The sequence below is a fragment of the Colletotrichum graminicola genome (genome assembly GCF_000149035.1).
Source record: "Colletotrichum graminicola M1.001 genomic scaffold supercont1.10, whole genome shotgun sequence".
NCBI lineage: Eukaryota > Fungi > Ascomycota > Sordariomycetes > Glomerellales > Glomerellaceae > Colletotrichum > Colletotrichum graminicola.
The window spans coordinates 692,696-707,165 of record NW_007361014.1 but is presented as its reverse complement, the minus strand read 5'-3'; the positions used below and the strand labels follow the sequence as shown (position 1 = coordinate 707,165).

The window sequence follows — 14,470 nt, the reverse complement described above, 5'->3', positions numbered from 1 at the left end:
TATTAGTCCGAGAAGGCTTCTATTGCGAGACTAGCGGTATCCTATCTTTCTGTCCGTAGTTATGGCATCTGTAATATCCAAAATAAAACCTATCTAAGAGGTTTTGTTAAAATTTCTGCTATATTATCTGTTGTATTTATATAAAAAAGATATATATCTTTATTTAGATATAATATCTCTTGTAAAGTAATATTTTATACTTATATGTTTTACTTTCTTATGCGAATTCTGGATTTTCTGCTAGCTTTTGAGCTGCTTTATTATCTATTAAGATCTTCGGTTTATTTAGTGGCTTATAATTAATAGATTTATATATAAAATTTATAGTATTATATAAATATATAGCTTCTTTTATAGCCTCTGTTAAAGCCATATATTTAGCTTTATAGGTGCTTAAAGCTACTGTTTTTTGTTTTATACTATTCCAGCTTATTAAGTTATAATATCTATAAGTAAATATATAACTAGTAGTAGATCTTCTATTATTAAGATCTCCTGCCCAGTTAGAATCAGAGTATCCTATTATATTAAAGTTATTTATATTATTACAATTATAATATATACCTAGATTTAGATACTTATTTAAATATCCCCATATCCTATTTAGGGCTATAAAGTCTTCTTTAGAAGGATTACTTATATATCTTCAGCAGGTTATTACAGTAAGTGTTATATCTATTCTAGTTTTTAAGGCTAGATATAGTAGAGCACTTATTTCTTGTTGATATTTTAATATATCTTCTTTTGTTGCTTGCTGTTTATTTTTATATAATTTTATATTATTATCTATAGGTGTGTTATATTTATATATATCTAATTTATTATATTTATTTAGTATTTTATTAGTATATTTAGTTTGATGTATAAATATAGATTTATGTTCTTTGTTTATAATAATTTTATTACCTAGAAAAGTACTAGGCTGTCCCATAGACTTTATTTTTATATATTTTCCTATTATATTATTAAATAGATTATTACAAAACTCCTTATTATTACTTATTACTAGCATATCATCAACGTGACAAGCTAATATAATTATATTATTATTTTTATTATATATAAATACTGCTTCATCATAAAGAGATACTGTAAATCCCTCTTTTATAAATATTTCTCTAAGATATTTATACTAAAGTCTAGGACTTTATTTTAAGCTATATAAGGCTTTATTTAATTTACATATATATTTATCATTAATATATAGAGGGTTATTACTATTTAATTCTAGTTTATTCTTTTCTTTATTATATATATATCCAGTTGGTATTATTATATATATATCTTTATTAATATCTGTATATACAAATGCATTTGTAACATCATATTGTTCTATATACCAGCCATTAGCTACTTCAAGTATTAATATAAATCTGTAGCTTTCAGGCCTACAGGTAGTACTAAAGGTTTCTAAATAATTAACTCCTATATGTTGATTAAACCCTTGTGCTACCTATCTGGCTTTATGTATATTTGTTATTATATTTTCTATTATTTTATCTTTTAACTTATATACCTATCTTCCTTTTATTATATTATATTTCTTTTCATTAGGTATTATTTTAAAAGTATTATTGTTTTCTAGTTCTTGTATTTCTTTATTCATACCTTCTATCCACTTATCTTTTTCCTTACTACTTATAGCTTATTTAAAAGTAGAAGGTTCATATAAGGTAGAAGCAGATAATATATAAGGTATATTATTATTTTCTCTATTAAGAGGTGTAAGTATATTTATAAAAGGATAATCTTCTATATTATCTAATATTTCTTTATATTCTTTATATTCTTTCTTATTTATTTTAGGAAGATCTATTACTATCTTATTGGTTTTAGTATTTTTATTAGTACTTATACTATTATTATTACTTATATCATTATAATTATCTATATTATTATTATTATTTATGCTATTATTATTATTTATATTATTATTATTGCTTATATTATTATTATTATTATTATTATTTATTATAAGATCTTCTTTATTATTTATATTAGAAATAAAAGTATTTTCTAATATATTAACGTCTCTAGACCATATAGGTCTTCTAGACTTTAAATCCCATATTCTATAGGCATTATTACCATAATTAATAATAACTCCTTTATTAGCTCTAGAATCAAGCTTCTTTATATTAGGATCTTTATTCTTATAGTAGCAAATACTACCCCAGACCCTTATATTAGATATATCTGGTTTTATATTATATCTTTTTTCATAAGGAGTTATATAACCTAGAAAGGAATGAGGAATCCTATTATATATATATATAGAAGCTAAGAAAGCTTCTCCCCATAGATATCTAGGTAAATTAGAATTATATATCAAAGTTCTTATTTTATCTGTTATAGTTCTTATTATTCTTTCTATTATACCATTTAGTTCATGTGTATAAGGAGGTCTTATATTATGTATTATTCCTTTATTTATATATATTGTTTTTATTCTTTTATTATTAAATTCTTTTCCTCCATCAGTATTAAATTCTTTTATTCTTTTATTATTATTATTATTATTTACTATATTTTTAAATTCTTCAAATATATTAGTTATTTCTTCAGCATCTTTTGTTTTTAAAAGATACCCCCAGGCAAATCTAGTATATTTATCAAGAAATATTATAAACCACCTATAGTTATTATAAGTAGGAGGTGTAATAGGCCCACATAGATCAGAAGCAATAGCTTCTAAATATTCAGTTATAGGTCTATTATTATTAGATATTTTATTTACTTTAGTTATAAATTTTCCTTTTAAACAGGATTCACAAGGTATCTCTTGTTTTACAAATTTATTATTATTATTTTTTTTAGTAGATGTATTTAGATATGGCAGTAAAGAATAGGATATATGTCCTAGTCTATTATGCCATAGTATAGCTAATTCCTTATTTTTATTAGTATTATTTATAGTATTTATCTTATTACTAATAGTATTATTTTTATATAATATACTATTATTATTATTTACTATAAGTAAAGTAAAGTAGTATAAGTTATTTATCTTTTCTCCTATAGAGAGAAGTTTATCTTGTTTTATATTATAGAGTATAGGTTTATTATTATAGAATATAGATGCTATTCCTATATTATCTAGTTTATTTTAACTTAGTAGATTTAGTCCTAGTTTAAGAATATAGTATATATCTTTAAGTGTATATATAGTATTATTAATATTTATTTTTAAATCTCCTTTATATCTTACTATAAGAGATTCTGCTTCTCCCCACTTTATTTCTTCTTTAATAGAAGTTATATTAGATAGATATTTAATATCGCTTATAGTATGTATTGTAGCAGCTATATTAAGGCAAAATAATAGTTTATTCTTATTCTTAGATACAATTTGTTTTATTTCCCCTAGTTTTTCCTTAATTAAATTACCTAGGGTTATTTTATTAGTAGTATTATTATTATTATTATTATTAGGTATTATACTTACATTCTCAAAGGGAATATCTTTATAAGCAGAAGGATTATAAGCAGGAGGAGTATCTCCACCAGAGGAAAGACTTATATCTAAATCTATATCCTTATTATTAGTAGTTATATTAACTACTTTTTCTTCCTTCTTATTTTCCTTATTATTATCCTTATTTTTCTACCACTTAGGTGCCCTTTTAGGATATAAGAAAGCATAATTACTTTCTATATAGTTAGTTTTCTTACAGTTTCTATAAAATAAACCTTTATCTTTTTTCTATAGTTTTTTATTTACCTTATTATTTTTAATAGCTTAGGTTACAGCTATAATATTAGATCCTTTCTTCTTTTTATATTTATCTAGAAGATTAGAAAATAAAGTATCTAGATTATAGGATTTAGGATCTTAACGAAGGCTTTAGGTTATATTAGTTATAAAACCCTTATAAGTATTATCTAGGCTATTTAAAACCTAGGTAATAATTACCTTCTTAGGTATTTCTAGCTTATTATTAGCTAGGTTATTAGTTAATTCTTTTACCTTAGTAAGGTATTCTTCTATAGTATTAAAATCCTCTAAAGAGGTATTAAAGAATTCCTTACAGGTTAAGAATTTATTTGTAAAGCCCTTAGGCTTATATAGATTAGCTAGCTTCTTCTAGGCTTCTAGGGCACTAGTACAGTCTTTTATAACTCTTAAAGGCCTATTAAAGTAATATAACTAGATAAAAGCTAAAGCTTTTATATTATTATTATTATTTTCTTCTATATAAGGGTTATTAAGATTAATAATAATCTCCTTAGATATAAGAAGGGCTTGAATTCGAACTGCCTAAGTGGTATAGTTAATAGTTCTATTAAGGCGTGGTAGGTTTATCTTTGAATCTATTGCTGAAGATATCGCCTTGTGAAAGGTATTATGGCTTAGTTGGTTGTTAATTAAATATCTGATCTTTTAGATCTAGAGGTTAGTAGTTCAATTCTCGTCAAAGTCGTCCTTTTTCAAAGATATCTCTTTAGATCTTAAAGAGCTAGGCTCATAACCTTTTAGAGGTAATAAGAGGTAATATAAAGATAAGAGATAAGAGATAAGATAGATAAGGAATATAGTTATAATATATTATATTTTTTGCTTATAGAACTTATACTAACTGCCTAGATAGAGGGAGAAAAGGGGAATATTTATACTTATTTCCTAAGGATATCTTAGATATTTAGAGATATCTAGAGGTTTTTTCTAGATTCTAGGTTATTATTTAGGTTTATTAATTAGGTTATTTAGTAAAACACCTCGCTTATATAGTTTACTCTAGAGTGTTTTATTACTAAAGTAACTCCTTAGGAGAATAGTGCTCTTCTTAGAAGTACTATTCTTTATATAGTAATATTCTTATCTTTTATTATATATAGTAGAATTCAGAGTAGTTATATAGATATAGAGTGTATATAGTGTATACAGTATTATTAATACTATATTATATATTATACTTATATTTAATTCTACTTTATTATTTATAAGTTTTATAAGGTATTAAAGCTTAATACCTAACATATATAACTCTTATAGTAATAAAGATACCCTAGGTATATTATCTAGGCTTATAACCTATTAGCATAACAGGTAAGCTAGTCTCTTAGATAGAGAATTCTAGCTTAGGAGAATATAAGAGAGTATATCTCTTATATAAAGATATATCCTATAGAAGCAAGAATATAAAATAAAAAGGAGATATAAATACTTATACCTAGGGTAGATAAATAGAGGATATAAGGATATATAGTTAAAAGAGAGTATAGTAGTTAGATTATTAACTATTTGCTTGCTTAGAGAGAGAAGGAAAGGAAACTAGAAACAGGAAGAATTCCAGCCCTTATATAGACCTATACAGCTTACTAGAATATTCTATACTTACGTAAGCTGCTTATAAATTAACCCTTAGTTGCGTAATATAATAATCTTAAGTAAATAACCCTAACTTAAAACAATAACCTTATAGGAATAACAGAGGTAGAAGGTAGGATCTAGAGAGATCTTAGACATTCTAGTACCTTCTCCAATCTTCAGTTGATTACGTAATCAGACATGCTTACGTAATTAATATATATATTAATCTACTAAGTAAGTAGATTATAAATATATATATCTTATATATATATAACCTCTATAATAGAGGAAATATAAGATAAAGAAGTATAAGAATACTTAGAGATATTCTTACTTCTAATACTAATTACTATTACTATTAGAAATAATTAGAATATTAATTAGATTATTAGCGCCTATATACTAGTAAGTAAATATATAAATAAAAAGTAAAAGTGTATAGAAACTTATAGTAGCTAGCAGACTTAAGCTTATCTACTATAAAAATAAGTATATTACTAATATAACGTATATACTTAGGCTTAAGGCTATAGATCTATATAAGAAAGTCTATCTTTACGTAGCTTACCTTAACTTACTTAGACTTATATAAAGTAAATAACTTACTACTAGATTACTTATTATTACCTAGGACTATATATAATTATAAGTATATAGAGGAATTAATAAGAAGTATATAAAACTTACTAAAGCTATATAAGCTTACACTAGAATTATATATATAATTTATATATAATACTATGTTTAGTATAACGATATAGGTTATATATAGACTATTACTTTTTTAGTAACTAACGTATATATCTATACTAAAGTATATAGTTCTATATACTTATATAAGAATAAAGTTACTATTCTATAGGCGTTTATACTTAAGTTTACGCTTAACGTATATACTGTTATATACCTTTATATAGAGATTAAGTATTTAAGCCTATACAGAAGTAAGTATTATTATTAGATAGTATAGATATATATAGAAACTTACTTTAACACTATTACCTATATTAAGGAACTATATAATAACAGCCTAGGATATATACTTAACTATAACTATATAAATTAGTATAAAATAAAAGGAAATATATAAAAGTATATATATATATTTATAGTAGTATATAGTAATTTCTATATTAGTTAATTTAAGATATAACTATATAGGAATATACTTATCTATTAGGAGCTTTATACCCTTAATCTTATTTAAGATAAGCTTAGCTATATTAGGTAAGTATGTATAGACGTATAGTAATTATTAAGGTGCTATATAGATAATAACAGAGGGGGATAGAAATATAAGGATATATAGGGAATATATAGGAATATATAGAAATATATAGGAATATAAAGATATATAAGGTAACGCTAGGCACCTACTAGAATATATAAAATTATAGAAATCTATAAAAAATAATAATTAGTTAAGCAGTAATTTAAGTAAAATAAGATAAATAAATAAGTAGGAAAAAGTAAATAAAAGTAAATAGGAATATATAGTTAGGGTTACTTATATACTCTAAATTAGGCATAAGAAAAAGAAGGGAAGTTTAGAAGTAGGGGGAAATATATTTATACCCTAGGTAAGGGCCCACACAATTAGCCCTAGGTACATACTATAAAGTACGTACCTAAGGTACGTACTGATTTTTTTATTTACTAATCAGTAGGTTAAGGTAAATTAATTAATTAGTTACAGAATAGTATTTATAACTAGTTACTTAATATTATAGGCTATATAGATATAATACTATCTAAAAGAATAATTCACCTACAGGAATAATAAGTCACATACAGCTTAGATCAATAGTGTACAGTGCCTTTAGTAATCAATAGGGTATACGTAGTAGCCACTTGACTTTTGGACCAGTGCGCCCTGCAGGCTGCCGTAACCCACCCACCTTTCCTACCCGCGCGGGTCAGTTGCTGACCCCAGCAGGTGCTACTGTACTTTTGAAACCCCACTGCACCTACGGAGTAGGTACACTACCTACACTACATTCCTCGCCTAGAAACCTGCTCACCTGGTCTCGCCTGACTCATCTCTGAGCATGCTGCATCTCTCTTCCATGCTCTCGGGTGGGAGAAAATGGCCGGTCTTGACCACATCCAGAAAGTACCTGTATTTAAGAAGCCTATTATACTCCCACCGCGTTCAATGACTTAGTACAGTATCCGTATATTTGGAATAATGTAGGCGTTTGCATACATATTGTAGTGATATAGAAGTTGTTCTACTAATAAAAAGGTAGGAAAAGTGGTATGTTCGTAGGTAGGTAGGTAGGTAGATAGGTATGTGGTATGGGAGACCGGCCTTTTTTCTTTCTTTCTCAAAAACCCTGAGAGCCAGGATATGCCGGTCTCAAGGTCCAATTTTGGCCGACTCACCCTAAGCCAGACAGATTGGAGCCTTGTCTCGGGAACGGTATTCTAGAGCCTCCTTCACGTAGCCAGTCAGTCGTGCCAGCTGCATAGGTAAGTCGATGGTCTCAGTTAAACGTGGGCCTGGGACTGAATGACGATGGGGGTGCTACTTACTGCATTGATTATCGCTGAATGATGTGGGTGGCATGCAGAGCCGGCCTCGATTCATGCTTAGTCGCGCCTGCTGTAATGGAGCGTATGCAAAGAAAACAAAGGTTCCTGGCGTGCTTCAGAGTCTGCCGCTGCCCGCTTCACGTCCTATTCATCGGTGGACGAGAGGCGTCTCGCCCTAGAACGCACCCGACCTGTCAGCGCCCGTGGAGAATCAGCACACGACGTACTACGTAGAGGCAGCAGGCTCGTGACTAACAATGAACCAACCTACCAATCTATGCCAATCTACCAGCCTGCCAGTCAACCTTGCATCGTTCCGGATCCGGCGTCTCGCTTAGCCTGCGGTATGGGGCGCGTGGGCCAGAACGGCTGCTACTTGCTGTAGGTACCACGCAAGACATGCTTTGTCTTCTGATGATGAATTAGGACCCCCTTCCACCGCTCCCCTACTTTCGGAGACAGCTGCAGGAGGGGACAAACGAGCAGCTTCTTGCGAGTGGGGACAGATCTGCTGTGCCCGAAGCAACGCAGTTGAGCCTGATGGTAGGGCATCCCGGTTCGGAGCAGCTATTTGTCCGCCATTCCAGAGACAGACGGTTCGGGCAGTGTGACCTCCCGAAAGCCCCTGCCGCCTTCGACTCCAGATTGATTAGATTGATGACCTGGCCGCATCTCATTGGGCGCTGCCGTCGGCTGTCTCTTTACTCACAGCCGCAGCCACCTGGATGCGGCAGTGGCGGCAACGGGCCCGGGGCATCTTGGAAGCGGCGTGCCGCCAAGGGAGGGTGGACCGACTCGACCGACTCGCTCCAGTCACTTTTCCATCACATCACTTTAAGTTCCTGACACATCAACGTCAAAACAAGCCCAGCCGACCAATCTGGCGTAGCCTTGGTCTGCCCTCACCAACTGCACATCCCGTTCTCCCGCGCTCCCGTCCACCTCGTTTCGCCTAGTTCGTGCCGTACCTATCTGGCTTGTCAGTTCCCAGGCACTTCACCGCCGAAACGGCGCCGTCCACCAGCGGGTAGGAAGGCATATGCATTTGACGGCCGAAATTACCCTCTCGGGGGTTTATGCGCCGCTCGACAACGGGCGATAATCACGACAAACGGATCAAGGCTCGACCTAGGAAGGTCTAACAATCAGGTAAGGGGGGGCTTGCCCGCTAGGTGACATTGGATAAGAAGAAGAAGAAGAAAAGAAGGGGGGGAAAACTCCAAAAAGCATGTGCATGTGCATGTGCATGTGCACAGGCTACTGACAAGACATTCCAAGGGTCTTGCTGGGGCGGGATTTTGCCTCGACTTCGACACATGGCCCGTACGACGGCCTCTGCAACCTTGTTTCCGTCCTATTCGGGCAAGTCAATCTCTACCGATGCAAACAGCCACCGTGATACCGGTGTCCCACTTCGAATGACACCGGGATGCGATCCGATGCCGAAGTACCATATTGCAATAACATTCGCTCAACCATTGACAGTGTCCGGGTCGTAGGGGAGACATGTCTCTGCTTCTTGCCTCATTCGTGGTTGGTGCAATCTATCTAGCCAGAAGAAAATGTCAACACCACCCCCCGGTACTTCCCTATTTGGCTACGAAAGGAGTGAGTCCGAGTCTGCGGCATGCTGCAGGTGTTGATGGCACACACCAGGGGAAGGGTGGTGGCCAGAACGTCGTTCGTCCCCTCGTCGTCGCGCCACAGGCCACTCTACTTCAACCTCCATCAACCTTCGTTCGCCTACTTTACCTGACCCCCTTAAGAGCAGCTCTCGCCCTGGCGTGTCGTCCTGCTGATCGGGGCAAAGCGACACAAGCAACGCCCAGCGCTTTGCCAAGCTGACAAAACAAGGCATCCAGCCCGCCGAGATGGAACAAGACCTTGCGCTCGTCTCTTTCTGGACGGGGGATGGAAAATTAATCGAGATCTATGGCCCGTGAGATCCCCCCCTCCCCCCCCAAGAAGCGAATTCTCCCTCGCCGCGTCCCACTGTCCAGGCTCGCTTCACTGCGGGGACCAAGATACGGTGTCTCAGTAACACCGGCTACCGGCATTGAGGGATCTATCAAAGCTTGGTTTAGCCGATATCCACATAACAGGGCATGGCACTGTTATGTGTCCATGTATGTCGCTCATTCTTTTTCCTGCGGCTGTGGGAAACAGCTATCCAGGAACGGCTCCATGTTATCCACATGGACCAAAGGCTTAGCTTCGAGGAAGCTAGACAAGGGGAGGAGGGTCCTTTCTCTGGCCAGACGGGCACAGGGGCCCGTCGATTATCGCAGGGACGTGGCGCCTCCATTACATGCCATATGTTTGATTAATATACAGCCCTAGCGTCAGAAGGTCCCGGGGGAAGGGGAGAGGGCGCGTTATGTGGGTGCATTATGAGCGCATGAGAGCGGTAGTAAAATGGTGTAAGCTCAAGCAGGTGGCCTTATAGGGAAGGTGTCGATACAGATACAGCCCGGCACACATATTGCGACATTCTTCGGGCAACTCTGCTGATTGCACTAGCTGAGACGGTGATACCCTACTCTTCTTATCGAAAGGCTGCCTCCTGAACCCTGGATAGAGAGAAAGGTTGAATGGCAAAACGAGTTTTCGAGGTAGGGAAAACACACGTGGGGCAAGCCACCACGGTTCAGACAAGCTGGCTGCCGCATCCATCCATGACAGCATGTAAGTGGGAACCTGCAGCCGATTGTGTAAACTATGTTCCATCGGGTGACATTTCAGAGTTTCGAATCAATAACGATTTTGGCCTTGCGAGCCTCCTGGAGACACGCCTCTGTGGAACCAAGAGGACTAGTTCAAAAGGAAAAGAAAGAAAAAAACGGAAATGAAAACCGGGAAGGGAAGGAAGCAGGGAAGCAGTGTTTGTGAAAGCCGAGGACGTTACAACGTTTGGAGCTCCTCCCCGACGGGTTTTCTCTCCCCAAACTCTAAACAAATATGCTGCCCTCTTCTCTCTCTAGGTACCTACCTCTCTTGCCCACAAGGATGACTTGAAAGATCAGGTAGGTTAAGGTAGGCTGGATGAAAGGTACAGCCCGGGAAGTCAAACCGAACGGCGCGCCTTCCGCAAGGTACTCCCTCCTCGCCTGCCCAGTCTACATCGCATTCGCACCTACCTGATTGTGCTGGACACCAACTCAATGGCCCCTTCGTGTTCCTCCTTCTCTGCCACCACCTAATCACCGAGTACTGGCCTCGATATCTCTCACCTCACCTCTTCCTTGGTATCGAGACCTCCCATGCATGCCGCAAACGGGGGCTATATTTCTTTCAATTCATACACCCACCCTTTCTTCTGCCGGCTCCCGAGGCCTTTAAGACCCACCGTTCCTCTCCTATCAAGCGAGCTATTTCATCTAAATTTAGTCACACTCCCAAATATCATCATAACAATTTCTCTTGTTATAAACTTGGCACATTCCCGACTCTGGAATCACGTCCAAGTTGACTACACCTCACTCATTCATTCACTCGCTCGCTCGATCAGCCCAACGCCAGACACGCATACACACATCTCTCCACTCTCCCAGAGAGCCACGAATAGCTTCTCTTCACCACTTCATACACACACAACCCATCTTGCTCGCTCGCGATGGCTGGAGGTAGTGGAGGAGGCCCCTCGGCCTTCCCCAAGCTGTTTGCTCAGCGCACCCGCATGAACCATGAGGCCATGACCTACTATGCCACTGCTTTGGCCGCTATCATGGGCGTCTTCATCGTCTTCCACTTGACCCGCCTGATTGCTCAGAAGACTGGCCTTGCTTCGAGGCTCTCCTTCGCTGCAAAGCCTTTCGTTTTTGTATCCCGGTGAGTCCAGCCAGAACAAAAATCCTCCACCTCACCAGACCGTCTCACAAAATCGGGAGCTAACGGAATTCCACTCAGCATCATTCGTAGAGTTTCTGTCCGCAAGGTTCCCTTCCTACCCTCCACTGGCCATGCCGTCATTACAACAATCTACGTTGTGGCCAACATCGTCCTCTGTTTGACGTACATCGACACCTCGACCCTGTCCTATCTCTCAGTCGTCGGAGCTCGTGCCGGATGGTAAGTGCCACCAACGTCCTGAATCCCGTCGAGATGCCACCAAAGAAACTGACAACTTGCAGGCTCTCGATCGTTAACATCGCCTTTTTGGTCTTCCTGTCTCTCAAGAACACCCCTCTCGGCTACTTGACTGCTTGGTCTTACGAGCGTCTCAATGTACTCCACCAGATTGCTGGCTATGTCACCATGGCCCTGATCATTGTACACGGTGTAACTTACTCGTCGTACTTCATTGGCCATGGCAACATCGCACGCCTCCGCGTCCACGAGGAGGTTTACGGTATAGTCTCCGGTTTCACCTTTCTCGTGCTGGTCCTCGCCGGCGCAATTGTCCGGTTGTGGTACTACGAGCTGTTCTACATCCTTCACGTGTCCGGTTTCGCCATCTCTATGGTCCTCGTCGGTCTCCACCAGCCCGAGCTTTCCAAGAAGATTGTCTACATCACGGCCGCTGCCGCCGGCATCTGGCTCCTTGATCGCGCTATTCGGCTCGTCCGGGTCGTTGCTTACAGTTTCAACAACACGGCCACTGTTCACCCCCTCCCCAACGGCGGTACTCGTATCACCCTGAAGAAGGCTCCCTACGGCGCGAGCTCCGGCGAGCATTGCTTCCTGTGGATCCCGAAGATCCGCGCCTTGGAGATGCACCCCTTCACCATCGCGGCCATGGACCCCCTTGAGTTCGTCATCAACTCGTACGACGGCTTCACCCGCGACCTCCACGAGTACGCCGTCCGCCACCCGGGTGCAACCATAAAGGCCTCGGTTGAGGGTTCATATGGCACATTCCCTAACCCGGCAGAGTACGACAAAGTTATCCTTGTCGCAGGAGGCAGCGGTGCCAGTTTCACCGTCGGTACGGCTCTCAACATGCTCAAGCGGCTCACGCGGAGCTCGGGACAGAGCATAGTCTTCATCTGGATGGTCAAAGAACACTGTAAGCCACTCGCGATTGATTTTGCATGAAGCAACCGGCTGATCGGTTTTAGCTCGTCTGGAGTGGTTCGCCCACCATCTCTCTACTATCAATGACGCGCTGTCATCGTCTGTTCTCCTCTATGTCACTCGGCCTATAAGCTCTTCCGAAAGTTACGTCACCACCGAAGACCGCTCCCGCTCGGCAACCATCTCGTCGCAGGAATCCAGTCCCATCACCCCGGATTCTGAGAAGTTTGACGTCGAGAACAGCACCCCCCGGCAACCCCCCAAGGTTGTTACTCGCGCCATCTCTGATTCTGAGAAGTCTGGCTCTGAGTCTGATAGCCCACTCCCTGGATCTCCGATGCAAAAGAACGGTGCCCCCACTCACATCAACACCATCCCGATCAACTACGGCCGGGCCGATGTTTCGGCTATCATTCGCACCACCATCAATGATGCGACTCCCAACCAGCGCGTCCTTGTTATGGGCTGCGGCCCTGAAAGCCTAATGACCCAGGTCCGCAACACCACGGCGTCTTGCATTCGTACCTCTGGCCCTGCAGTTGAGTTGCACTGCGAGCAGTTTGGCTGGTAAATGTGAGCACTTGCGCACAGAGAAGGCCTTCTAAGACAGGAATTGCTTTGAGAAATCTCTTTTCTATTTGCTTTTGTTTCTTGGATTTTCTCTGAGCAAACTACTTCATGAACATACTTGACAACTGGGGTTTCTTTTTCTTTCACGGTGTGTTGGAGTAAATATGGGCAAGGGAATAGTTTCCTTCATTGCAATTTTCAGGGCAGATTTGATGACAAAGGAAGAGTATCATGTTTGCAGTCTCTTTTTCCTGGCTGGACTTTGGGAAGAGAGAGCGAGGATGGGCCATTATTGATGAAGCTGTCGCACGTCACGCACGAGTTCATACCCAATACAAACGCCTGGCCTCGGTGGCCACCCTGTAGTTTCGATGGCGAATTGGAGAGAGGGACAAGGTCCTCAATACAAATATTTCAAACCTAGGAAAAGCCCCCCAAACATATCCGAATCTCCCACGCGTGCTTGGTGTAAAGGGCTCTGCATGGGAGTGTGCGACGTGCATGACGTTCCCTGATGATCTGAAGGCTAGGAACATTCCCAGACAACTCAGGCAGATCTGCCGGCGCAGCATCCCAAAGGCCAATCAAGGCTTTCCAAGGTGGAAATGACAGTTTGCAAATGACCGGTCTGCCCGTCTGACCCGGTCGCCTGACGTTCCGGCCGCGTCTGGGAAATGGGAGACCGTGGACCGCCATGAGGCCCGGCAGCCCGGTCCGATGGCTACCCTACGCTTTGAAAGCCGGAACGGCACCCACCGAGTTGTCAACAGCCAAGGCGAGAGAATACTACCCAGAATCAAGGCCAGTTATATTACCGCCCAGACACCCTCGCCCCACCCTGCTCCCAATTGTTCTCTGCTGCTGCTGGTTCCGCCTCGACCGGGCCGTCATCGTTGCCAAGTAGAAACCCTCCCTCGTGCCGCTCAGTCCGTCTGGCCGCCCCCCTGCCCCCCCGAGTCACCTATCCTACGAACAGGAAGTAGATATTCCAGAAAGGGGGGTCGGGGTCGGGGTGAGCGGCTTGGAGATGGCTCGTCGGCG

At 39.1% G+C, this 14,470-nt stretch overlaps 1 protein-coding gene across 1 annotated transcript; it reads left to right on the top strand.

The window, feature by feature from the left end:
- Positions 1–11,459: 11,459 nt before the first annotated feature.
- GLRG_03480 (ferric reductase like transmembrane component) lies at positions 11,460–13,430 on the top strand (the record flags this gene model as incomplete). Its single annotated transcript, XM_008094165.1, has 4 exons — positions 11,460–11,674; positions 11,753–11,914; positions 11,977–12,851; positions 12,904–13,430. The coding sequence occupies 4 exons, from the start codon at positions 11,460–11,462 to the stop codon at positions 13,428–13,430; spliced, it is 1,779 nt and encodes a 592-aa protein (XP_008092356.1).
- Positions 13,431–14,470: the final 1,040 nt, after the last annotated feature.